The 24507-nt window shown below is 36.4% G+C and overlaps 1 protein-coding gene across 1 annotated transcript in view; it reads left to right on the top strand.

The window, feature by feature from the left end:
• Window positions 1-21592, top strand: part of loxl4 (lysyl oxidase-like 4) — a 46717-nt gene extending 25125 nt beyond the window's left edge. The window contains exons 7-15 of the mRNA XM_039657151.2: window positions 777-957; window positions 8559-8713; window positions 10162-10329; window positions 11323-11485; window positions 11575-11818; window positions 15902-16017; window positions 16096-16232; window positions 18564-18675; window positions 18761-21592. Of these exons, the coding sequence (XP_039513085.2) occupies window positions 777-957; window positions 8559-8713; window positions 10162-10329; window positions 11323-11485; window positions 11575-11818; window positions 15902-16017; window positions 16096-16232; window positions 18564-18675; window positions 18761-18831 (1347 nt within the window). The 3' untranslated portion in view covers window positions 18832-21592. The remainder of the gene's footprint in view (window positions 1-776; window positions 958-8558; window positions 8714-10161; window positions 10330-11322; window positions 11486-11574; window positions 11819-15901; window positions 16018-16095; window positions 16233-18563; window positions 18676-18760) is intronic.
• The last annotated feature ends 2915 nt before the right edge of the window (window positions 21593-24507 follow it).

Below are 24507 nucleotides of genomic sequence, written 5' to 3'. Positions count from 1 at the left end.
GCAGATAGGTTGGTAATGTCTGGACAAAGACATCTTATTTGATCACTTAAAATGAATAGTGCGGACAGTCTGCCTAAAAAGATGCATGCAGTCTGAACATACCCTTTGTTATTTATTTTAGATTAATTGACTGGCTGTTATTGACCAGCTATTTGATGTTTAGTGTATAATATTAAATAGTTTTAAAATGAAAAATGTATATGTTTTTATCTTTGTATAATCAATAAAAAATATATGTTTTTAATGTTTGTATCAGAATAACCAATTTGTCCACACTCATCATCATTACATTTGAATGGTTATACTGAATACAAACTCAAAAACAACAACAAAAAAATAATACTAATATCTAATTTGACCCTCATTATGCTGTTGTTATTATTATTATTAACAAAATATATTAAGGTTTCCACTAAAATATTAAGCAGCAAAACTGTTTTCGATGTTGATAATAAGAAATTGTATTTGAGAAAAAAAGCAGCATATTAGAATGATTTCTGAAGGATCATGTGACATGTTTTAAGTTGCAATGTACCATTTCGTCATGGGTTGTAAACAGATATTTAGGGTTGGAGCTCTTAGAATTAACCATTAAAAAAAAAAAAAAAAAACACACACACATTTGTTGCCCACTAATCTGAAGCTTTGGGAAGGCAGTCCCACTGGTGGTCCTCAAACGTCAAATGTGGTTATAATAACCGTGGTACTTTGGGATTGAGGTGGTAAAATATGATTTCCTGAAAGTAACCTTGTTAATCTGTTTTCTCCTCTCATAGCTGTCAGTGCGCCTGAAGTCAGGGCCACGTCTGGGAGAAGGCAGAGTGGAGGTTCTGCGCGAGGGGAAGTGGGGAACTGTGGTTGACCACCGGTGGGACCGTATCTCAGCCAGCGTGGTGTGCAGAGAGCTGGGCTTCGGCTCTGCCAAAGAGGCTCTTTCCGGAGCATACATGGGTCAAGGTGAGAAAGCTTAAAAAAATAGTTGGCCCAAAAAACACCCCACGATTTGTTATTATTTACTCACCCTCATTCTGATCCCAGTTGGAACTACTTGAGGGTATAAGTAAATGACAGATTTTTCATTTTTGGATGAACTATTCCTTTTTACTCTGCCAATACGGTGTTTTTGGGAAGAAGGTGATTCATAACTACAAACATGGTTATTATACTGAGTGTGGCACATGATTCCAACAAAGTCTGAGTCTGAGCTTAATTGGAAAGCTCTGCTTATCTGTGGGATACGCCTGTCTGCAGCTGAATATAAAAGCGGTCTATGACGTGACATGATGTCTTATGCAAAATCACACTCGATGTACTGTATTCTTTAAGCCAAGGAACTTTCCCTGAACTTTCCCTGCCTCAGATCCACACTGCATGTGAGTTTATTTAAGCTGACTGAGACTGTATTCCGAGCGGCATCTTCTCTCTTTGGCAGAGCAATTATCTCATCCGGTCAGAGTGAAGCCATGACAGTAGCAATTTGTTGAAGACTTCCAGATATCACACTGATTAAAAACACAGCCACTAACGTTGTGTAGATTTTTATTTTATTTTATTTTTTTTAAAGGAAGTGAAATGACGTTTGACTCATAATGCTGTTTTATCAGGTGCTACCATTCAAAGAGCTAAAATGAGGAAATGTTGATTTATGGATTATGATAATTTTAGGGGGTCTGTTACTTTAAAATATAAGGTGTTATGCACCAGTAGTGACTCATATGAAAGTGCAGACTTGAAATGAACCTGTCTAAGGTTGACTACTTTCATCTAATGAAAATAATCTAATCAAGGTTTTAATTTAACACTCCCTGAGTGCCAAATTCTGTAAGTACAAATAGGCAGGCTATGAATTTTTTTTTTTTTTACATATGTTTGTACAACAAATGTGGCAACTTTAAAATTAAATTCAAAGCAACCAGTTAAGTACCTGTTAAGTGGTACCACTTTAGGCTTATTTTTACACATGGATGGAATATTTCTTGCAGCACCCTTACAAAAAATAAGTATACTTCAAGTTCATTTTATTAAGTATATTTAAGTAAAGTTCAAGTACATTTTAAGTATATTTTATGTAGTAAGTATACCAATGTCAATGTACTAGAAGTATTATTGTAAGTGTACTGTTTCATTTCTACTTGGGACTAAATTGGCCCACTTTTTAGAGTATAAACTATACTTTTAAGTAGTAAATGTTGAGTACACATAGTTTACAACTACGTTTTTCGTTTGTGAACTTATAATACTGATAGTTTAAATACTTGTAACACACTTTTTAGTTTATGAAAGTAAACTTTGAGGTATACTCTCAGTAAACTACTGTAGTTTAGTATACTGCAAGTGTAATTAAAGTGCAAGTTTACTTATAGTTGACTATTTATATATTATTTTTTGGCACTGAATGAGTATACTACTATGTTCCTATTCGTATTCATTTTTTTACTTGAAATTTACTTGATGTTTTTAACCATACTTTAAGAAGATCTGAAGGACATTTCTATGCACGCTACCACTGGAATACACAAAAATCCACATACTCCGAATTAAGAACATGTTTTATTTTGTTAAAAATATTGATTTATAATGTAAGAGACAGTATATACTGTACGAACAAAGTATTAGGCTACTCAATCATAAGAGTAAACACAACTACAAGCCAATACTTAGAAAACTTAAATTATACTTTTGTGTATTTCTTGATCAAAAGATTGAGTAAAAGTAGAGGCCAAATATCAAATTCTATAACGCACAAAGAAAAACAGGTAAATCTCATTGTCATTGAGACAAAAATACAAAAAAAATATATATGTAAATTATGGTTTAATGTTGGTTAATAAATATTTTTGGTTAAACTTTCATAATCACCCTTCATCGGCAGGTGTGGCATAAAAAGAAGCTATTTTAGAAAGTGACCACACTTGCTGATTTTTGAATTCACCCATTCGGATGTAAGACTACTTTGGATCAAAGCTTATGATTTCTGTCCATCTATAACAAGGTCCAGGTCTTTAGGTATTTAGATCTCATGTATAATTTGCCCAGTGCAGCCGAGGCCACAAAAACATATAGTGAGTGAAAAGAGACACAAATTAGTGTGTCAATGACAGAACAGAGCTGGACTGTTTGGGACAGGCAGTAAAAATAGGAAATCTGTTGAGATGGGCTACATGTACCAGACTGTGGTTACCACATTTAGAAATGATCCTGAATAATGGTGTTGGTACAGTGGTTATTGCACTGCCAGATTTTCCAGACATTTAATATAACACAAAGGGATAGTGCACCCCAAAATGAAAATTCTGTCATCATTTACATCATTTTGGGGTGAACTAGCCTATCCCTTTAATGTGCTTAGTGGTGGAAACAAGTTTGAAAATTCAATGTCATTGTTGCTGCATTGTGGAGCACATTCTTACTGTGGATTTTTTTTTGTTGTTGTTCAAAAATAGTTTTTTTTTTTTTTTGCTTGAGTTAGCATGAACATGTATGAGGCGTTCTCTAAGTCTGACCTCCCAGTATGAAGTAAGTAAGTGTTTCTGAAGTCCCTCGATGACTTCAAGCTATAAGATTAGTTTGAATGCAGTATTAGCTGGTTTTACTTCAGTCAGACACTATAGACAAGGAATTTAAAGTCACGTTCGCCGGTTCATCTCTTGCTTTACTGGCAAAACGTACAGTATAAGGTGAGAATATATTTTAGTATGCAGTACACACTGAGTTTTTCCTCTGGCTTTGAAGAGATATTTCTTATATAGCAATTTAATCTGCTCTTAAAATAGGGATTATAGACATTCCATGAAAGGAAAACACCATTAATGCGGAAAATATTTTGTTTTATTTTAGGGAGAAGAAAATGTCCATTTTCTGTAAACCACACTCTAGTGAAACTATTCACAGAACCACTCCCTTTCCTTCAGCCACTTCTGAAATACTTGCTTATTTACTTGCTATTTTGTGCATATACGGTTTTATATTTATGCTAAGATATATATTCAATATATAATTCATTTCAGCAAGGTAGCATTCAATTTATTAAAAGTAACCATAAACCCAATCACAGTAGGCCTATAATGTTCATACATTATTTATTTTTTTTAAATGTCCACATAAATATTTTGTTTTTTCAGCACTAGTAATAACAACAATAAATGTATAATAATAACAATAAGAGTAATAATAACAATAAATGTATTTTGAGCACTAATATGATTTCTGAAAGATCATGTGACACTGAAGACTGGTGTAATGATGCTGGAAATTAATCTTTCCATCAGATGCATAAATTAAAATATATATATATATAATACAATATTACTGTTTATTATTATTATTATTATTATTATTATTATTTATTAAACAAATGCAGCCAGTAAGAATTAGAGGCTTACTTCAAAAACATTAATAACAATAGTAACCCCAAATTTTTATGATATTGTAAATTTAACAATACTTTCCTTTATCTATATTTATATAGTAGCACATGCCACAAAGATAAAGTTTTTATTGGGCCATTTGAGTCCAAATTATGATGTCATCGAACAAGAGAACAATAATTAGACATCTCTTTCGTTTCTTCTTTTTTTTTTCTCTAGTCGATCAATGGGTTTTTCAATGACTCTTAACTTTTACTTTTGGTCTCCACTCTTTGCTTAAATCCATGATTATATATAATAGTCTCTGGGTGGGAACATTTCCATATTAATCCTCATGGTTTTAGCCAATCTCTAGCAATTAGCTTCAGAAGCGAGGCCAAATCGGATGCTGTGTTTGCTTTTGTGCTCTATCATTTTTGCTTCGAAACTAAACAGCTGGTCATTATTTCATTGCTCTGTTAGAAATCGGTCTTTTTTGATCAGTGCGATCACCAAACTTAGCCGGGAGCAGCGCAATAGCACATAATCACTGTTTTTCCACAGCAGTTTATACAGCTCTCTACTTCATTTACCCTGATTTTCCCCAGCATGCATTTCTGAGATGGGGGAAAAAAATGATATAAATACTCTTACACTAATGTTGCTCGGGTTTATTTATGCTGCGGATTTCACATCCTTGTGAGATTCATATCTGGAGTTTTAGCACACTGCTCACGTTGGACTCCGATGTTTTGACGTCACAGTAAACAAAGATTGAAATGAACTGTGACATCTGATGCTTTTTATCTCCATAGAACCTCAAGAATGTGATGATAATGATTTCACATGAACAAATCCACTCCTCTGTATCTGATCAGACTCATGTGTGGCCGTCTGGTGTGCGAGGAGTTTTTCTTTAACACCACACATCTTTTAGAATTTAGAATGTCCCGTCCCCGTTTTGGGGAAAGATACTCCCTAAAAAAGTATCTAATTGCGTTACTTGGTTACTTTTGCATCATCTTTTCTCATCTTTCTCATTTCAAAAGTGAAAAGCCTCAGGTTGAAGGAAATGTAATTTCATGTCTGTACAGGCTCGGCTCAAACAAACCGCTCAGCTGTGCTGCCATTCTGGATTGCAGGAGAAAGTTGGACACTTACCTCAACCATTAAAATAATAATAAATGAAACACAAATTATGTTTATCAAAAATAATTTTTACTTATTAGTGTTAGTATTGAATCATCGAAGGTCAGCAGCAGAGACATTGAGATAAATTGAGATTAAATATATATAACGTACCCTATATTTTTGTTATTAACATTTCATTATTGCAGGTTGGCAGAGTTGGCATTGGGACAGGAGAGGTGTGTGTTTATAAATTGGAAAACAAAGTAACATGCGTAATAAGTAACTCAGATATTTTATTGTAAATTTAAAAGTAATGTGTTACTTTACTAGTTATTGAGGGAATGCGCGTGACGTCACCGTCGGCCGGAGTGCCTGCAGTTATTCACAGTGAGAGGCAAAAAGACTGAGCGGCTGTATTTGTTTACAGTGTGAATGCAGCGAAAAACAAACACAACACTTATAAAGTGGGAAAGCGTTTTGCGATTGACTGTACAACTAGATTTGACAAAAAATCTGAGGTATATTTTTACAGACTGCAATAGAAAGAGGAGCAAATGGATCAGATGGAGAAACAACTGGACTCCAGTCAGCGAAAGGTGGATTTGCAGTTGTCATTTTGTGTCCATACCAATATATTTTGTATTGTTATATATAATAACAAGTCACCAATTAAATATTTATCATTGCATATTCTGCATTATTGGATGTTTTTTAATAAACACTGACCAAAAAAAAATAAATAAATCTATAAAGTTTTAGGGCTGGACAATATGATGATCTACAGGGGTTGGACAAAAAAACTGAAACACCTGGTTTTACTACACAATAATTTGTTAGAATGGTGAGGGCCTCATTTTGCATCCAAATACAGCACCAATTGACAGATAGAAGTCCTTCACAGTGACCAGAGGGATTATGAGCCGTTCCTCTTCCAGAACAGTGTCCAGGTCACTATATGATGCTGGTGGACTCGCTCCTCCAAAACACCTCAATAATATTCAGATCTGGTGACTGTGCAGACCATGGGAGATGTTCAACGTCACTTTCATCTTCATCAAACCCTTCTGTCACAAGTCTTGCTGTGTGTGTTGGTCAGTGTTGTGCAAGTTACTTCCAAACTGTAATACATTAGGTATTACTTGTTACTGTTATTTAAAAGTAATTCATTACCTTACAATATTACTGTCTCAGAATTGTAATGAGTTACATTACTCATGTATTACTTTTGAGTTACTTTCACCAAAATAACTAAGTAGAACTTAACTTTTGGGCTGTAACGATATGCAATATGAAAGCGAAATCGCGATTCGCCACACGACTCAGATCCACGAACCTACAGAATCGCGACACACCTCTTCCAACTCCAGCGTTATTCTCCTTACCGTCCAGATCCAATGCTGCCTTATCTTTAAATTAGGCTATTAGTATTATTTGAAGTTAACATTATAAAATAGGCAACGTAGACCTACACCACAAAACTAGTTGAGGATAAATTATTTAAAATTGGGGAAGTCCAGCATTATGGACATGACATTTGCAGTCAAAACTTGAAATAAAAATTCTCAGAAAATACATTGAAACGTATATAGGCTACTTCCTTAAAGGACTCCAGACATTAGACAAATATCAGTCTATGTTTTATTTTTAATATTAGGGAAAAGACAAACATTCACGCGTGACAAAAAAAAATAGGAGGCAAAATATATTTTTTGTCATTCTGTTAATTACACTGCGCACATCGGATGAGGAAGGGCTGGCTCTCCAGTCTCCATGGAACTCAAAATATTCATTTTATTTTAGTTTTCTTGTTCGCATTTATGAGGAAAAAACAATGTTACAGACGCGACCGCTCTGAACAGGCACTAAAAGACTGCTTTAAAACTTTCACATAGTCTGTTGCGTTTAAGAAGTAAAAGCAGACAATACACTGTAATACAACTGTAATACAAGCCTCACTGAACATGTAACGAGTAAAATATTACTGAAAATTGATTAGTAATGCCTTACACTACTGCGTTACATCAAAAAGTAATATGTTACTGTAATGTATTACTTTTGTAATGCGTTACTCCCAACACTGGTGTTGGTGCATGATCATGCTGATACACGGTTTGAGCATCAGGTGCTCATGATCCTCCAGAAGGGTTTGGTAGTCCTCGGCAGTGTCGTGTCCATCAAATACAATCAGGATTGTCATGATATTGGAGCTCAAACCATCACTGATCCACCCGTGACTCACTCTGAAGATTGGCCGCCAGGCATATAGATGTGAAACCTCCAACATTGGCCAGTGTTTCAGTTTCATTGTCCAACCCCTGTATATAGGCTATATATAACACTATAAGTGATCACCCAGATTTAGACCTATCTATATTGTATTTATATAAAGCGTTCACAGGCAAATTTTCTTTATGTTTAGGTCTATATTGCTTTTATTTCCCCAGTGTCAAAATCAGGCAAACATAAATGTAAGGCAACACGATTCCTGGCTGCATGTCAATATCCATGGATCACTGGATCTTTAGTAAGTTGTAAGGAACACTATATTGAGTCCATGATAAAATTGTTCGTTTTAGTCGCATTTTCGCAGTTTCCTCTATTAAATCCAGTCACGCAGCAGATCTTTTGCCACTCAGTCAGGCTGAGGGGGGTTGTTCCGGCAGGAAAGTGACAACAATTCATTCCCTCTATTTGAAAGTAATCTGATTACATAATCAGATTACTCGCATTACTTGTAATGCATTACCCCCAACACTGCTCATAAGAAGGAATCCATTTACGACATGGTTTTCGGTAATAATTAATCGATATTATTCTTACATGGGCTGGATGAGTTATGACGATGCAAAGCTTATTTATCTGCCATGTTTATAACAATGAATAGTTTGAGAAAGGGACAAATGGCAGCAGTTGGTCAGTCATTTTTTTAAGGCAATTTCTGGAAATGGTCGGTTAGAAAGTGTCTAGTTTTCTCTGTGGCAGAAAGAACTCAAACAGACTTGGTGTTTGTTATTTTGTTTTATATTTGAGACTTTTAACTAGCGATTCCCCAGTGACATTTACTGTTTGTTTGTTCTACAGGGACGGGGCCAATCCACATGAACTCTGTGCAGTGCACTGGCACAGAGCGCTCTATTTTGGATTGTTTTTTCCAAGAAGTCCCTCCCTGGACATTCAAACACACCCAGGATGCTTCTGTCAAGTGCTACGTTCCTAAGACAGGCGTTGACACCACGGTGAGCAAAAAACGATCACAGGTTACTTTGATATTTTTCAGATAGCTCATAACAGTCATGTTATCTGCACGGTTAGTCCCTCGAAATATTTGGACACTTAAAGTGTAGCTTTGTAGATTTTCAACCCGCTTTGTATTGTTACAATGTCGGTTGATAGTATACATACAGTATGTAAATGAATAATGATGACTTCTCCATGTTACCTGGAGAGAGTAATTCACGTTTATTTGCTATTAGCAAAAGGACTTTTTACAGAGCCAGAGCTTTTGTGAAAACTACAGATTATTCTTCTGGATTATTTGCATACCTGGCCATAGACAGTCTTCAACATATGGTTAACAAATTAACAAAACCAAAACTACTCTTTATTGTATTGTCTTACATTATGCCGCATTATGGTAAAAAATAGCTTTATTACCTGTACGAGACAGCGTTTTGGCTTGATGGGTTGGGCGTTCTTTCATTTTTTTCCCCCTCCTTTCATGCTCATCAAGTTTGAAATGTTGACTACAAACATTGAGGCTTTACAAATTTTCCGTTGTGTCGTTCTCTCCATATTTACGATTCTTTGCAGCCTAAAATTAGCCACGGTCTACAAGACGCTGGATCTTTCACTGGAAACTGAATATAACTCACTCCTACTAAATGTTTACTCTTTGAATTCTTGCATCCAGGAGCAATACAAGTCAAGTGACTAAAAGATTGCTAAAATGTATTTCCTACTAAAGTAAAGTGGTATTTGACTCTCATAAGCAAATTCATAGCAGATTGGTGGGAGTGGCCTTGGTCGCCAACATGCCCAGTGCATTATGGGTGTTAAAAGTTTCCTTTGCTATACGGCAAAAGTGAAGACAACAGCACTTTAATTTATCTATTTTCTATAGTCAGTAAGAACTAATAATAATAATAATAATAATAAAAATTACCTTTCTGCTGCATAGGAAACACATTTTTATTTAAAGCTGATTTTGCCAGTGGTGAAGCACCCCTTTTAGCCACAGTTAAAATGTCTTTGCGTTATATAATCCACAAATAGATGTTATTTAAAATGTCTTTGCATTTAGTGCATTAAATGATATTTACTTTAAACAAATATACAGATTTTGCTTTTTATATTATGTATTATATGTTAGTTATCCATTCCTGTATCTCAAACAGTAGAGCATGGCGCTGGCAACTCCAAGGTCATGGGTTCGTCTCCCAGGGAATACACAAACTGATAAATAGATATGCTTTTAATGAAAGTTTCTCCCAAATGCTACATGTAAATATGTACATTTAAATGCATTATGGCATTTATTTTAAATATACACTCTCAACCCACTAAATATTACCTTGGAAAGTTAAGTTAGTTCTGAGAAAAGTTTGTTTGCAAAAGTGTTTGTATATTATTTGAGGCCACTGTACAGTATGTAGGTTTCACTCCTGTGAGCATGTTTGTGTTTCAGGTGCGGTTGGCAGGCGGCAGGGATTCGGCTGAGGGTCGTGTGGAGGTGCTCATGGAGGTGGGGGGCAGGAAGCGTTGGGGGACGATTTGCAGTGAAAACTGGGGAATAAATGAAGCTATGGTGGTGTGCAGGCAACTGGGCTTTGGTTTCGCCGCACGTGCCCATCAGGTGAGGCTGCTGAAGAATGTTGTGTTTTCCAGGAATCGCTCTTAATATGTTGATTTGGTTGCGTCAGTCTGTGTGCATTTGAGAGCTTCCTGTGCATGTTTAGGGGTTGGGATACTTCTGGGAAACTTCTGTATAAGTGTTATTTATTATAAGGGTTATTTATGTTCATTTTCAGCATTCACTTCATTAAAAATCTGAAGTGTAATTGAAATCATGTAATCTTTCTTCCCCCAAAGAATCTGCATTAAATACATTCAGGATTAGTGTGTGTTTTCTGCATAATTTATACTATATTTTGGTGGAGAATTGGACAATTAATGCACTTTTTTTCTTGCAAAAAATTGAAGAAGGGTAAAATTTCTGGTAATAAGGAATAATGACTAAGTTCTGGATCCATAAATAAGTAGCTTAACATCATCATGTAGATTTTAAGTTAATTAATATAGGTGTGTGTGTATCCTAAGTCTTGTTCATTCTTTCATTTTCTTTTGTTTATCTTGTTGGCTTCACCTTGTTACTCCACTTAACTAGTAAATGCTGCATACATACAGAATAATCATGTTAATTAAGTACAAATGAAGAGTTCAGATGCAAAAGCCTCTAAATGACATTTGAAATTTTCTTCTTTAATGATGATTTTTATCAAACTTGTATATTTAAGTTCAGTAATTTCACTTAAATGGCAATGATAATTACCTATTAATTGTTATTTAAGTGAAATTACTGAACTTAAATATACAAGTTTGATAAAAATCATCATTAAAGAAGAAAATTTCAAATGGCATTTAGAGGGTTTTGCATCTGAACTCTTCAAATCATAATTAGGTATAAATAAGTACTGTAGGAAGTACTGAATTAAAATAGTTAAGATTATTTATATCTTGTGAAACTAGAGGGCATATCATCTTCCCAAAAGTATTTCATGTCAACTACCTACCTATACTTAATGACTTCCATATGCAGACAAATAAGAATAGGCCTTTCTGTGTATAGGACACATATTATTGGCAAGGAGACCCTTCGGCAGAAGTAGTGATATTGAGTGGGACTCACTGTGTGGGAACAGAAATGTCCATCCAGCAGTGCCGTCGGAATAATCACGTCCACTGCCCTCGAGGAGGCGGGGCTAAAGCAGCAGGTGTCACCTGTTCTGAAAGTAAGTGATTGGAATGACACAATCTGATGCATATTATAATTTTATCTGCACTGAATGATCCCAATGAGTGAATCAACATCTTGTTTTAGCGGCACCTGACCTGGTTTTGGATGCACAGCTCGTGCAGGAGAGCGCTTACCTGGAAGACAGGCCTCTGCACCTGCTCACCTGTGCTCATGAGGAGAACTGTCTGTCCTCCTCTGCCAGCCGTATGCAGTGGCCCTACGGACACCGCCGGCTTCTGCGTTTCTCCTCTCGTATCATGAACTTGGGCAGAGCCGACTTCCGTCCACGCTCCTCAAGAGAGTCCTGGACCTGGCACCAGTGCCACAGGTGAGGGTTTCCTTCTTTCTTCTGTTTTAATGTCTAGACAGAATGAAACAGAAGCCTGAGAGCTGCTGGGAAAACATAGTTTGGTCATCTTGTTTTATAAAAAGCTCCCCTTGCTAAGAATACAGTGTGATGCATAAAGGAAACTGGACTCCAAGACCACGAAACATTTGCACAGATGTGCAACATCTATTTTTTTTGTATTTTCTTATTAGTTATTTTTTCTTTTCCGTCTATCTGTTATTTTTATATTGTTTTTGTTGCATATTCTTTTAAACAGTTAAAGGGTAATTCCACCGGTGGAGACATGACTATGTCTAATTTGGGTCCTACTTGGCCGATAAAAGGCAGAAAATGACTTTTTTTAGTGGTTGTGGATTGTATTGCCAATGGATTGGAGTGATTCTATATGGGCTTCAGACAATCGCCACATTACTCTGACGTGTAATTTTACACGTGAAATGCAGCCAAACCTTGGAGCGTTTTGTCTTCGGCGTCTTCATTAATCCCCTCGCTATCAGACATTCCGGGAGTCTCCTGTATATTGATAACGGCTCCCTGATGCCCGCAAATTAGTAAACATCTCCCTTTACCCAGAGCGAGTGAGCAAGAGCGCGCATGCGAGACAGATCAGACTGTGCTCCAAACCATATAGTGCGCGCACGAGGGAGATGGAGAGGGAGAGAGCGAGAGACTTTGGGTCATAGCTGTCAACATTGATAATAAGGGAGATTTCCCGGATTCCATCCCCCAAATAAGGCATTTTTATTTTATTTTACATGATTCTTACCCTCAAAATTTAAAAATAAAGCGCTAACCATTAAAAGTCTAAAGAGTTTATTACTAGCCTACATATGTGTGATGTATTCGCATGGCTGTGTACACCTTTTTTTTTTTGTGACAGCGTGCGCGGTGTTGCGTCTGAGGATGAACGTCGGAAAAACCCGGAAAAAAACGGGAGAGTTGACAGCTATGCTTCGCGTGTGTGCGCCTCATGACACAGAGACTCAGACACTGAAATTTTCGTTCATATTTGGTCTGGTTATTACCGTTTACGTTGGAACCGGTTCCCTATTGGCACCGTGTTTCGGTACCCCACCCTATCTATAGGCGCTTTTCCACTGCATAGTACGGTACGGTTCGGTTCGGTACGTCTCACTTGTGGTGCTTTTCCACTGCATGGTACGGTACAGTACGGTTCGCTTCAGGTCGCTTTAAATGGTACCTGGTCTGTTGAGGTTCCAAGCGTACCGTACCGGTACTAAAATGTGACGTGAAACACTGCAGATCACTGATTGGTCAGACAGAATCGTCACTACCAGCGTCACTACCAGCGTCATTGGATTTGCGACACGAGACACGAGACACTTTTTTAGCAGTATTTTTGTTTTGCTGCCATCAGCCTCATTTTAAACACATTTTTCCGTCTAGCAGTTAAAAACAACCACATACCGAGAATCAGGAACACCATCCCCTCGATAGTCTCCATTGTTCCTGTGTTGTGGGTTTGAAAATGTGGCGCTTTTAAGATGATGTCATGGCAGTAGAGGTGGGCGCAAATAACGATCAGTCCCACACACTTTGAAGGGGTACTACTGCAGTGGAAACGAAAAGCGATCCGAACTGTTCCGCGCCGAGTCGAAGCGTACTGAGCCGAACCGTACCGTACTATGCAGTGGAAAAGCGCCATATAATGCATCCGTCTGCGTATTCAGTACCTTTGTCCATATTTTCAAAAAGTTTCTGCCGGTGAAATCAGACACACTGGCACTGATCTGTGATAGGTCTGTTAGCGCATTAGGTCCAACCCCCTATAGGTGGGTTTGAAAGGGTGAACTAGTGCTTGTAGTCTTTACAGAAGTCCCCTCCCTTACACTTCCTCCTACATTGACGTAAAATGACGATTTTTTGCATCATTGTAGGAGGAAGTAAAAAAAAGCAAATAGCGGATTTCTCTCGTCTCCGGGGAAAATGAGAAAGTGTTGAACGACCATTCATAGTATGACTGGATTTCTAACAATGGAAATCTTAATGCAAATGGGTGGAGTGTCCGTTTAAATTGATTTTTATATGCATTTTATATTTCATCCTGATCATGACTATATCATTTCAACAGCGGTGTGTAACACAGTCACTTCTACTAGCCACTTTGGTGCGTTGAATTTCATATATAATATATATTTTTTAACTGTAGTCTTTTAAATAGGTATCTGAAATAAGAAACCAAGTACAATGTAGTGTTTTCAAAAATATAGATTTATACATATCGATACTGAAATATCTGAAATGCTTCCAATACTCATTTTCCACATAAAAGATAAATGATACCAGCTGCGTTTGGTAAATTCAATTTTAAATGAAATTTGTTTTCCTTACTCTTTTTCATGACAATGTAAAGTCTTATAAGTGCAGCATATATTCATCCAGACATGTGGTGTAGTCAAACACAGTTTTTGGTGTACATTCCCAGTACATTGATTATATCATGATAGTCTTCTGCATCCTCCACACCTGGGACAATAAATACTAAAATAATGCTGACAGCACATTAAACGAAATAATGTAGGAATAACCCTCACGTATGACAATCTTTTATTCTAGAAGAGTATTTGTGGGTACATTTCCTTAAATAATGTAGGAATAACCCTGACGTATGACAATCTTTTATTCTAGAAGAGTATTTGTGGGTACATTTCATTTCAGTTGAGTTCACACAGTTATTTCAATGTGCAATGAACATGCACTCCTGTTTATAAAACCGGTCAAGGGTGGTCAGAAAGCTTGCCATCATCTTTCAGATTAATTAGTTGCTTTGAGCACCTCCACTCCCTTTACATGTGTTCTGAAAATAATTGCAAACCCATTCTGTGGGAACAAGGCACTCTGTTGTGGAGGAGTTGTGGGCTTTGCGTGTTCGCAGGCCAAGCCTGTTTTATTAATCTTTTAAAAACACCAGAGAAGTTGGCATTTGAAAGCAGTCTATTCAGACGAGCTGAATAAACAACTCCGCAACCGTAACTCTGTCAGCATAACAACAACTTCCTGTAAAGGGTGTTACCGTAGCAGCCAACACCTTCATCGAGCAGTGAGGTCATTCGACAGTGGTCCATAGTGAACCTTTGTTCTGCCCATGTTCACGAGCCAGCATGAAATATAAGTCAACTACATTTTTACATATTCTGGAATAGAGTCTGGGAAAATTCCCGCCATTTTTTCTAGGGTGTTGTGGGTAAGCGATATCAAAGTCTTTTTCAAGGAAAGTCTGTTCACTCTGCGCCAATATTTGCAACGCCTATTCCAGAGCGGAAGCAAATTTTCAGATTTCGATTTAAGATTACCATGAAAACCCCCCCAAACAATTATGTATTAACTTATATAGCCTACATAGCCTACGATTCAATTAACACAGTCTCATCCCAAGACGTAATTTAATTGACGACTTGGGACGTCTTTTGACCATACGTCAACAGCCGCCGTTTTAGGGTACCCTTTAATGTCGGTTACATGACGATCCTGGGACGTCATACAACTGACGCTTTACCTTTAACGTCAATTAGGTGACGGGGTAGGTTTAGGTCTGGGGTAGGGTTAGGATCCGATAACGTCATCTAACCGACGTTAAAGGGTACTCTAAAACGGCGGATGTTGATGTATGGTCAAAAGACGTCCCAAGACGTCGGTTATATGACGTCTTGGGATGAGACTGCGCTGATTCATTAGGTCAATCATCATACAATCTACATACATGTTGTACAAAGTTTATTAGATCCATTTTGTACAGTGTGATTTGTAATGATCTTATATGATTGACGAAATCGTACAGTCAATACAAGAAGTTTAAAGTTTACAGGATTCCTCCCGCAACCTCTCCTGGGATTTCTAACGGTTCGATTCTCTCATTTCTGCATTCGATGCATTCTCAATATCGTCCGCGAACAATTTGCATGATTTCAATGATCTTTTATGTGGTTAGCATGAGCAGTGAAGGTATGTACAGTATGGGCAATGGTAATAGAGATTCTTGCCTTGGCAATCACTTATTATACAATGCTGCTTGTACTTACATTATTTTTTAATTTTTTTCAGGCATTATCACAGCATTGAAGTGTTCACACATTATGATCTCCTCACACTCAACGGAAGCAGAGTGGCTGAAGGACACAAAGCCAGTTTCTGTCTAGAAGACACCTTCTGTCCTGAGGGTAAAAGAGTAGTTACATTAAAGCGGATACTAATTGGTTTACGAGAGCAAACAAAACAGTTTTTGTGTTTATCTCCAGGACTTCACAAACGCTTTTCATGTTACAATTATGGAGATCAAGGCATTTCAGTGGGTTGCTGGGACACGTACCGCCACGACATCGACTGCCAGTGGATAGACATCACCGACGTGAGACCTGGAGACTACATCATGCAGGTGAAATGATTCAGAACATCTGAACGGTGGAAGAGGGCAGTCACGCGCAACACATTTTTCACTATTCTTTCAAGAGTAGATTCTCTTTTCAGGATGCAGTTTTTCTACGTTTTCCTCTGTCATTAACTTTGGAAACATGTTAATCATCCCAAATCACTGTGGGCACTTCCGCAGCTGAGCTTCACACGCATAACCAGCCAATCAAAGAGCAGCTTTAGGGGCCAATCAAGAGGCCTTTTATACATCCCAGTTGTAAAACATAGGTTGATGTGAAGCTTTGTTTTAATTACAGTGTACCTTCGGGTTCTCTGACCTTTTTGAAGATTTATTTGCTCGACATGTCGCCATGATAGATTTGCATGTATTTTAAGCACGTTTGGCAGATGCTAATTACAAACCGGCATCGGGCTGCTGCTATATATGGCACAGCAAGGAGCAGTGGTGATAGTCAAAAGGTCAGTTACCATCTCCATGTAGAATGATGCCAGCTACCCCATGCCAACCCTGTCTGAGCAAAGACGCTGTGTAAAAGAAGCATCTATACTTCATGAACCAGACAAACTTGTTGCTCTTTCCTTGAGTTACTTGTCTTTAATTCTACACCAAAAATAACCCAATGCTAAGCTTTCCCTGCTGGAGGAGAAAAGCAGGCTATATCCCCCTCTATTAGACATGGTCAATTAAGTTCAGAGTCATTTACTCCCGTCAGTTTTACAGGCACTTTCTCACTCAAGCATATGCTCAGACAGACCCATATCTCTACAGTCCAGAGTTAAAGTTGCACACTTTTAATAAAAGTGCAAAAAAAAAAGAAAAAAGAAAAAAAAGAAAGAAAAGATAAGTGAGACTTGAATGTGTTCACAGAATAATTACCCTTTGGCTACTAGGAATAGTATTTCAACAGTGTTGAAAATAAAAGTACTGTTGTATCAGCGTTTAAAAAGTTCTCAAGCCTAGTAGGCATAATCACATTCAATGTATAGCGTACTATTGCTCAAACATGCTCTTTTGACTTCATACCCTGCGTACAGCATCTTGTTGGACTATTAAATTATTATATTGTGATTTTATAACTGTAATTTGTGAGTCTGGTTTGGTGGAGCCAATTTGTAAAGTGGTTTGATGAGTGATCTGTTTGCATAACACTTCCTTACAAGTTCCATGTCCTTATTGGTTCTGCATGTCTGCAACTTTGAAATTTTTACAATGCCATAATGAAATTATAAAAATAGTATTATTTCAGGCTGGCATTGTAAAAAAAAATAAAAAATAAAATAAAAAAATAAATCTATATTTAATACAGTTCTAATACACATATTTAATTTATTATAATTATTAGATAAGTCGATATTTTGATCACATTTTTTCCCCAAGCACATTTTACCATTTCCAAACCCAATAACTACTTTTTTTTTTTTTTGTATAAAATAATTTATAAGTGATATTTTATTGTTAGCGAGGGCTGTAAGTGTAAAACACCTTACATTCATATGTGAATAATTATTGAGCAGTGTGCCAAAATGTGCCAAAAAGGAGAATGAACAGAAAAGTCAAAATGATTAAATGCCCACGGGAAGGATTCTGTAGAAATTGCTAAATTAAAGGAATAGTTCACCCAAAAATGAAAATTTTTTTCATCAATTACCCTCAAGTTGTTCCAACCCTGTATGAATTTCTTTTTTCGGTTGAACACAAAAGAAGATATTTTAAAGCATGTTTGCAATTAAACATTTGACAGAAGCCATTGACTAGGAAAACAATACTACTGTAAGTCATTTGTCTGGTTACTAACATTCTTTAAAATATCTTCTTTTGTGTTCAAAAGAATACATTTTTTTAAATAGAATAAATAATTGTTTTATTTTTTGGTGTCCGTTGGAAAGAAATCCTCATTGGGGCAGCAGGGTCACCAACACTGTAAAAAATCCAACATTTTGTTTGAAAAATTCGGTTTTAAAGTTTAATCAACAATTTAACATGAAAAAGTGTGTACAACTAATGACCCCAAGTTGAGAACTCAAAGATGTCCTGCAGCTGGTTGACTTAAACTTTTAAGTTTTTTTTAACTTTTTTTTTTACAGTGAAAAACAGGTTGAGAAGAAAATATACTGTATTAATTTGAAAGATATTAACCATAAAGTCTCCAGTGCCACCATTTTCCAGAACTGCATACCTGGAGTCTATAAGTACAAAAAGTACAAGACCATAAACTGCTCAAAAAAAAAAAAAAAAAATCCAAAGAGAACCCATGGTAAATTGTCCTGCTGGGTTGGCCTACAAATTGACATAATTACTGAATGGTTCTATTCATTCTTGTGTGTGTTTTGTCAGGTTGAGGTAAATCCGTCCCTGGATATGGCTGAATCAGACTTCATGAACAACGTCATGCGTTGTCGATGTAAATATGATGGACACAGAGTGTTTATGTACGGCTGCCATGCAGGTATGATCCCCATATCAATGAATGATTCACAACATGCTTGCACTAGTGCCTTAAATTCCCTGTCTGATGCACTCTTCTTTCACAGGCGATGCCTACAGCGCTGAAATCGAGGATTTATTTGAACATCAGCGTCAGATCAGCAATAACTTCATCTGAGCCTATAGGTGAGAGGAGGGGATTTAGTCCTGGAGACGTGCCTTTCTGGACAATAAACTGAGTGAAAGACAAAGACATCTTGTCAACTGATCTCAGAACAGTCTACCAGTAGCACCACAGTGGCAGAGATCTGCTACATTTTAAAGGGGTCATGACACGCATTATTTTTATTGTTTATCTTGAGGTTCACTAATAATGTTAAAACAGTTTACACACAAAAACAAATATATATATACAAGAAAACAATTATTTTACCACCTTTATTCAGACCCATGTCTGAAGTGATCAGTTGTTAAGGGGCGGCTCCTTTAAGGTTTGTCAGTAAATGGCCACTGTCATGATTGGCTAATGTCATTGCATAGGAAACAGTATCAACGTCTACTCGCTATGACATGCAATGAAATGTTTTGAAAACTTATCCACATAAAACCGTAATTTACAGATAAAAAGCATTATGAAATCTTTTACTTACGGTTTGCGCAGCTGCTGTCAATTTCAAAAACGTTGTCCGCTTCATCTTTGCGAATGATCCATTACATTGTGCCTTGTTTACTAAACAAAATGCATCGGACAAACATATAGCCACTAAGCGACTGAACGCCAGTGGCTGAGTCCTATGGTGTGATGATGTATAACCATATCAATGTCTTCCCCTGGAGTCAGGCATATGAAAATTTATTTTCTTGTGTGATGCAACAAATCCCACAGTATCCAAATGAGCCTTGATTAAATAAATGCTTTGTTTTTTTAACTATGAAACTTGCAGGACTTTTTAATGGTAACAAGACCTCTTATATCTCAAAAGATTTGATTTCTCTTATCATGACCCCTTTAAATGGTTTTCTCTGTGGAATTGAATTTAGTCTAGCAGATGTTTGAAAATCAATCAAAAGAATGGAACTTTAGGATCAGTTCACCCTAAAATGAAAATTCTGTCATAATTTGTCTTAGTCTTTTGTATTTGTCTTTTCCCACTTTCTTTATTCTCAAAAAAAGTAGTATCCAATAATAAATAAAGTCAGAATTTGTATTTTTGGGTGAACTGATGATTTAGTTAGTATCCATTGAACTTGGACATTGCTTTAAAGAGACTAAGTTGCAATTGTTGCGAGTTTAAAATAAAACATGCAAAATGTGTAGTTCTTGGGACCATAAGACTATTAGAAAATAACTTTTTTTATTGTTGTCTACATGTACACATATTTATTTACTGACATTTTAGAATAATTATAGAATAAAAAATATGTTGTTCTAGAATAAATGCATCTGTATAATTTTAATTTTTCATCCCATTTACCCCCATTACATTTAGCATAATGATTTTATATGACATCTAAATGCATTGTGTTCACTTTTTCTGACCATTTAATGAGTTTTATATCTTCATGACTTTTATAGTTTTAGCCTATAACTTCAATTCTTCTGTTTGAGTTAAGCACTTTATTGATGAACCGTCAGTATTCTGGCAGAAATGGGTCCTTCACTACCATATTTCAACACACATCTCTTTGTTTGTTTGTTTGTTGTTTTATTATCAAATTAGATATTATATACCTTCTTTTAATTTTTTTATAGATTTTTTTTTTCATTATTTTTCAGTGACTCTAAATCCTTAAAGATAATAAAGGATGTTGTATATGCTAAAGATTAATTTATTTAATGCATTGTTAAAAACAAAATTTCTGGATGAGAGTGTTATTAGTTTGACAATTCATAGTATTAATAAAGGCTTGCTAAACGGTTGACTGCTTTAATAGTCATTTAAAGCTTTGATTTGTGGATGAATGGAACGCGTTTTCTTAGCGTAGCGTGTACTTGAAGCTTTTTTAACATCTATGAATAGAAAGGTGTATGTTGTCACAATGCCACAAGCTCACTACAGCATTTATTGATGAGTTCAAATCTAGCTTGAATAATTTTATGGGCCAGAATATGACATTTTTAGTCTATACATCTAAAAAGTATTTTTATTTTTTTTTTAGCTGTACTGTATCAGTCTTTATGTTTGTAATTATTTGCACAGTACAAGACGCTGTTAAACAATGGCTATTGTGCATGTAATTAACTGATATGTAATTTGTTCCTACTGTCAATGTTATTTGTCTTAAAGTATAATCCATAATGGTTGATTTCATGAACACACAAGTGATTTTTCTTAAGTGAATCATCTGTGCCAACTTTGTACTTTTCTTTTTCACGAAATACTGTTTTTGTAAAATCATAAATATGACTTATTCTGTGTACCTTTACGTTCATCATGTTACTCTTTAACTGTTATTTCATCTATACCTGTATTTATGATTTGCATGTTACCATATGATCTTAATATTATTTGTGCATAAATTGAGTTCAGTCCATAATTCACAGCAAACCTTTATATATATATATATATATATATATATTATCTGCTGGTGCTAATTGTGCACTTTTTCTGGGAGTTTTTCATGGAGTAGTTGAGAGTTTAAGCTCTTATTGTAATTTGCAATACCCTCAGGGATGAAATATGTGTGTTCAAAATGATTTAAGATCACTTTGGACAGCCATGACACAAATAAATTGGGAAAAGTAATACCAAAATCATTCCAGAAACTCCAAACGTGATGTAAAACTCTTGTTACTGTTCTGTGATGAGTGGTCAATGCAAACAACTGATCTCAAATGTGAATAAATATGGCGTATCAGGTCTCATTTAGCTACCTATACTCTGTGTTTCTGCTCACTGTGTACCGTGATCCATTGCACAGGGAATCCATTATCAATAAATGTGTGTTTGTGAAAGACTGTTTTTGTTTTCAAATCAAATGCGAATTTTAAAAAGACGATAACATGGTGTAGGCAACACTGATTTTTGTCGTTTGTGTCTGTACTGACAGCAAAATTGACCAGAGTTCTCCTTTAAGTTGATCAAAAGTGACATTAAAGGGATAGTTCTCCCAAAATTTTAATTAGGCCATGAGTTACTCACCCTGAAGCCATCCTAGGTGTATATTACATTCTTCTTACAGACAGATACAAATTTATATGTACAAAAATGTCCTGGCTCTACCAAGCTTTGTAATGGGAGTAAATAGCTGTATATTTTTTAAAGCTACACTTAGTTCTTTCAAAAATATATGTGGTTATTAATGTATTTACTTTGTTCAAGTAATAAAGTATTATCATGAGTGTATAATATGTCATTGAAAATACATACGGGTAAGGGGTTCTAATGTCGGTCGCCATGTTGCACCTCCATCTTGAAAGTACATTAGCCAAAGAGGGACATACCCGTTAATTCAAGCTTCGCCTTTCGCGTTTACATTTGAGTTAACACTCATGGACGAGGTCGAACTGGAAGCCATGTTAATCTTGGACTACATTGGCCACCGTAGGAGTTAAAACGAAATCGGAATTGAGAGGAACAGAAACTAATATTCACTGGATGGTCATATAACTTTTCACCACTAGATGGGGGTAAAAATCACACAGTGTAGCCTTAAATAAGTTAATTAAAGTGCATTCATTCATGATAAAAGTATTCCACGCGGCTCTGGGGGGTTAATAAAGGCCTTCTGAAGTGAAGAGATGCGTTTGTGTAAGAAAAATGTGTTTAAAACTTTACCGACTAAAATAACTAGCTTCAGGCAGTGAATAAGAAAATTGGCAGAGCCAGGACATTGTTTTATATAACTATTATATTCATCTGAAAGAAGAATGTCACATACACCTAGGATGGCTTCAGGGTGAGTAAATCATGGGATAATTTTTATTTTGGGGGGAACTATTGTTTTTAAAGACATTCATAATGTTACAAAAGATATCTATTTCAAACAAACTTCCTCTTCGTTAAAGAATCCTTAAATATATCTCCGTTTTTTAAAAGCGAAATGGTTTTCAACATTGATAACACATTTATCTTAAGCATCAAATCAGCATTAGAATGATTTTCTGAAGGATCTTGTGACCCTGGAAACTGAAGTAATGATGCTGAAAATTCATTTTGGCCATTCACAGCAGTGTTTTGGTGGCCTGAAAATGGTAACTTTTCATTCATTGTCATACACTAAATTTTTCCTGTATGGGTCACCTAGTTCCTGCAAGAGTTATGGAAAATGCTTATCCAAAGTCGCAACTGCCACTTTTGGACATTGCGCACATTCAGCATGTCTCATGTCTGTCTAACTGAAAGCACTGAACACTCACAAGACATCCCACAGTTCAGCCCTCATATCAATGCATTTGTCCATTCTGCACTTGGCACAAGTATAGGTGACACATTATATTTGATCAACAGATGTGTGACACTTTTATGAGAGCGTATGGCAGTTCTTCAGTCATTTGTGTATGGCTTTGTTATGTTCACTGGGAAGAAACTGTTGTATCGAAGAGGAAAGCAATAAAACCAGTGCAGCTGAAGTCAAGAATATGTTACGAACTGTTATACATTCAGTTTCAGACTAGTTTATGAAGCCCAAGTTATTTTATCAAATCTGAACTGAATCATTATAAAAGTACGTCAGGAAAAGCTAATAAATGAATCTGCCACTATTTTTGAAAATATTTATACTTTGGAAATATTCAGAGATAGCAATCATTTTTACCATTTCATTTGATCAAATTATGACATAAAGTAACCACTCACTTCTTCTGAAACCATTTTTTCAGTCTTCAAACCACATCATATTAATGAAAAAAACAAAACAAAAAAATATATATATATATACATATACATCAGGTAATATTAATGCAGAAAAGTGTCGTGTTCTGGCTTTCTTCTTTATTCATATGTTTGACATAAAACACATAATTCTCTTTGTGAATTACACATACTCATTCTTATTTTATATATATATAAAAAAAATGTTGGCTTTCTATGATTTTCCTCCGCAAACATACTCAGCTGACATTATTTAGCTATTCTGTAGCTTTTGTGTTATACTGTGTGTGTGTGTGTGTGTGTGTGTGTTTGAGGAAATTTGTCTGGTTCCTCACAGTATTGCTCTGAAATTTACTGCCGAACATATGCATTGCTATGGGAGTATTGCCTGACAATTACAGTTATATATACAGCAGAAAATGAGAGCTGTTAAAAGCACTGATTATAGGGTGGGATCGGGACAGAGCCGTTTTTCTGCCCATGCCACAGAGACGAGCCAGGAGGCTTGTTCCTCTGAGAGCTCCACAGACCCGCACGGCACAGAGAGATTTCGGGATAGTACGTGCAAGGACTGAATGGACTCTAAAGATGTGCCCATAACCTATCATTGTTAGTATAGCTAGGTGGATTTTGCAACACTATTAGGGATCCAGCAGGGGGCATGAGAAAGAAGAGAAGCTCTGTTAAAAGGTCTATAATGGCCCCGTCCCAAATGGCACCACATCTGTGGCTCACGTGACCCTGCTTGCACAGTCTTTGGGAGCCTCTCTGAGCTTCCAAACCTGTCCCGCTGGGTTGCACGAGCCATCAGACTCGGTTTGCGATTCAGTTCGCACAGTCTCCTCCCCGCTTCTGGGGAGTCTGCTCCGAAATGAGGTCCAGGTTTCACAGACCATGCTTCATTGTCCCGGAGAAGCCGGCGGGTTATGACCAATCCTGTTCCTGCATATCTGGACCACTCGCCTCACAAGCTGCTGTTCAAGATGCAGCCATGGCAATGCCACTCAGATTGCTTCATATGAGACCGCTTCAGCTTTGGC

The sequence above is a fragment of the Pimephales promelas genome, chromosome 11 (assembly GCF_988280905.1).
Source record: "Pimephales promelas chromosome 11, fPimPro1.hap1.1, whole genome shotgun sequence".
Lineage (NCBI taxonomy): Eukaryota > Metazoa > Chordata > Actinopteri > Cypriniformes > Leuciscidae > Pimephales > Pimephales promelas.
The sequence above is the reverse complement of the archived record's forward strand: the minus strand, read 5'-3'. Positions and strand labels throughout refer to the sequence as shown.